The sequence below is a fragment of the Seriola lalandi genome, unplaced genomic scaffold (genome assembly GCF_002814215.2).
Source record: "Seriola lalandi dorsalis isolate HSWRI2012SDOR001 ecotype SW California unplaced genomic scaffold, Sedor1 jcf7180002054899, whole genome shotgun sequence".
Classification (NCBI taxonomy): Eukaryota; Metazoa; Chordata; class Actinopteri; order Carangiformes; family Carangidae; genus Seriola; species Seriola lalandi.
The window spans coordinates 2763-4831 of NW_019525451.1; the positions used below are offsets into that span (position 1 = coordinate 2763).

The 2069-nt window shown below is 45.8% G+C and overlaps 2 protein-coding genes across 2 annotated transcripts in view; both read right to left on the reverse strand.

Moving 5' to 3' along the window:
- LOC147817757 (protein NLRC3-like) overlaps positions 1 to 2063 on the reverse strand; it is a 2243-nt gene extending 180 nt beyond the window's left edge. Inside the window, exons 1-2 of the mRNA XM_087180249.1 lie at positions 1949 to 2063; positions 3 to 1240 (exon numbers count right to left, since the gene is read on the reverse strand). Of these exons, the coding sequence (XP_087036375.1) occupies positions 3 to 1240; positions 1949 to 1985 (1275 nt within the window). The 5' untranslated portion in view covers positions 1986 to 2063. The remainder of the gene's footprint in view (positions 1 to 2; positions 1241 to 1948) is intronic.
- The window catches only part of LOC111672392 (uncharacterized), a 44743-nt gene that overhangs the window by 2176 nt on the left and 40498 nt on the right, over positions 1 to 2069 (reverse strand). The window lies entirely within an intron of this gene.

Consider the following 2069-nt stretch of genomic DNA (forward strand, 5'->3'; position numbering starts at 1 on the left):
GCAGCCAGAAACTCCTGAACACTCAGATGGACGAAGCAGAACACCTTGTCCTGGTACAGGCCTCTCTCCTCTTTAAAGATCTGTGTGAACACTCCTGAGTACACTGAGGCTGCTCTGATATCGATGCCACACTCTGTCAGGTCTGATTCATAGAAGATCAGGTTTACTTTCTGCAGCTGCTCAAAAGCCAGTTTTCCCAGAGACTCAATCATCTTCCTGCTCTCTGGACTCCAGTGTGGATCCGTCTCAGATCCTCCATCATACTTGACCTTCTTCAGTTTGGACTGAACCACCAGGAAGTGGATGTACATCTTAGTCAGGGTCTTGGGCAGCTCTCCTCCCTCTCTGGTTTTCAACACCTCCTCCAGAACTGTAGCAGTGATCCAGCAGAAGACTGGGATGTGGCACATGATGTGGAGGCTTCGTGATGTGTTGATGTGGGAGATGATCCTGCTGGCCTGCTCCTCATCTCTGAACCTCTTCCTGAAGTACTCCTCCTTCTGTGGGTCATTGAACCCTCTGACCTCTGTCACCACGTCAACACACTCAGGAGGGATCTGATTGGCTGCTGCAGGTCGTGTGGTTATCCAGAGGTGAGCAGAGGGAAGCAGTTTCCCCCTGATGAGGTTTGTCAGCAGCACGTCCACTGAGGTGGACTCTGTAACATCGGTCAGGATCTCAGTGTTGTGGAAGTCCAGAGGAAGTCTACACTCATCCAGACCGTCAAAGATGAACACGACCTGGAACTGATCGAACCTGCAGATTCCTGCTTCTTTGGTTTCAGTAAAGAAGTGATGAACAAGTTCCACCAAGCTGAACTTTCTCTCTTTCAGCACATTCAGCTCTCTGAAGGTGAATGGAAATGTGAACTGTATGTCCTGGTTGTCTTTGTCTTCGGCCCAGTCCAGAGTGAACTTCTGTGTTAAGACTGTTTTCCCAATGCCAGCCACTCCCTTTGTCATCACTGTTCTGATTGGTCCGTCTCTTCCAGGTGAGGCTTTAAAGATGTCTTCTTGTCTGATGGTTGTTTCTGGTCTGACTGGTTTCCTGGATGCTGTTTCAATCTGTCTGACCTCATGTTGATCATTGACCTCTCCAGTCCCTCCCTCTGTGATGTAGAGCTCTGTGTAGATCTGCTTCAGAAGGGTTGGGTTTCCTGCTTTAGAGATCCCCTCAAACAAACACTGGAACTTCTTCTTCAGGGTAGATTTGAGTGTGGGTCGGCACATAGCAGGAGATTCTGAAAGTATATTTAGTATAAGAAGCTGTATCTAACTTTTTCGCCGACAAGAGAATGGAATAAGACTCTAGAGAAATTCGCACTGTGAGCTACTCCTTACCGCCCCCTCGCCCCTCCCATCCTGTTTCCTGACACGACGACACTAACAAATCTACTTAACACAACTTTGCAGGGCATCCACTGATCCAAAACTAGCATTAGAAGAATAACAATTTGCTGCTCTATGGCAGCATTGCAAAAACATAATGACCAGTAAAGAAGGTTTACAGATTGGGATTTATAGGACATAGTTTATAATTTTCCCGAACATTGTTTGTAGAAGCAGCATTGAAATTAGAATTTTGTGCATTAAGTGAGTGATGGTCCACCTGTCCTCGAGGTCCCATCAAGGGGACGGAGGAGGGACTGAGGACAGAGAGGTCATGATCAATATTATAATAACAAGGTGCCTTTAATGTTGTAGTTGATAAAAATGTGGTTTTCTTTGGAGATGTCTCTGCCCCTTCACCATTTATCCATCATCAGGGCATCAAAACTGGTCAGTGTTTAGATTAAATAACATGATTAAATTATTGTCCTGAACGAAAAGACAAGAAATTAGATCTTTACTGAATCATCAAGAAAATATGATCATCCCTGAGGAATGTGTTGATGTTAGTAAATGTCTCATTTCTCCATCATGTTGAATCTTTAGAGAAATCCTCTTACTGCTCTGCAGACAGTCAGCCAGCTCCTCCTGCTTCATTCTCCTCAGGAAGTTCACTGTGATCTTCACAAACGCCTCTCTGCTGCTCCTCTGCTCTTCATCCTCACCGTCCAACACCTCCTC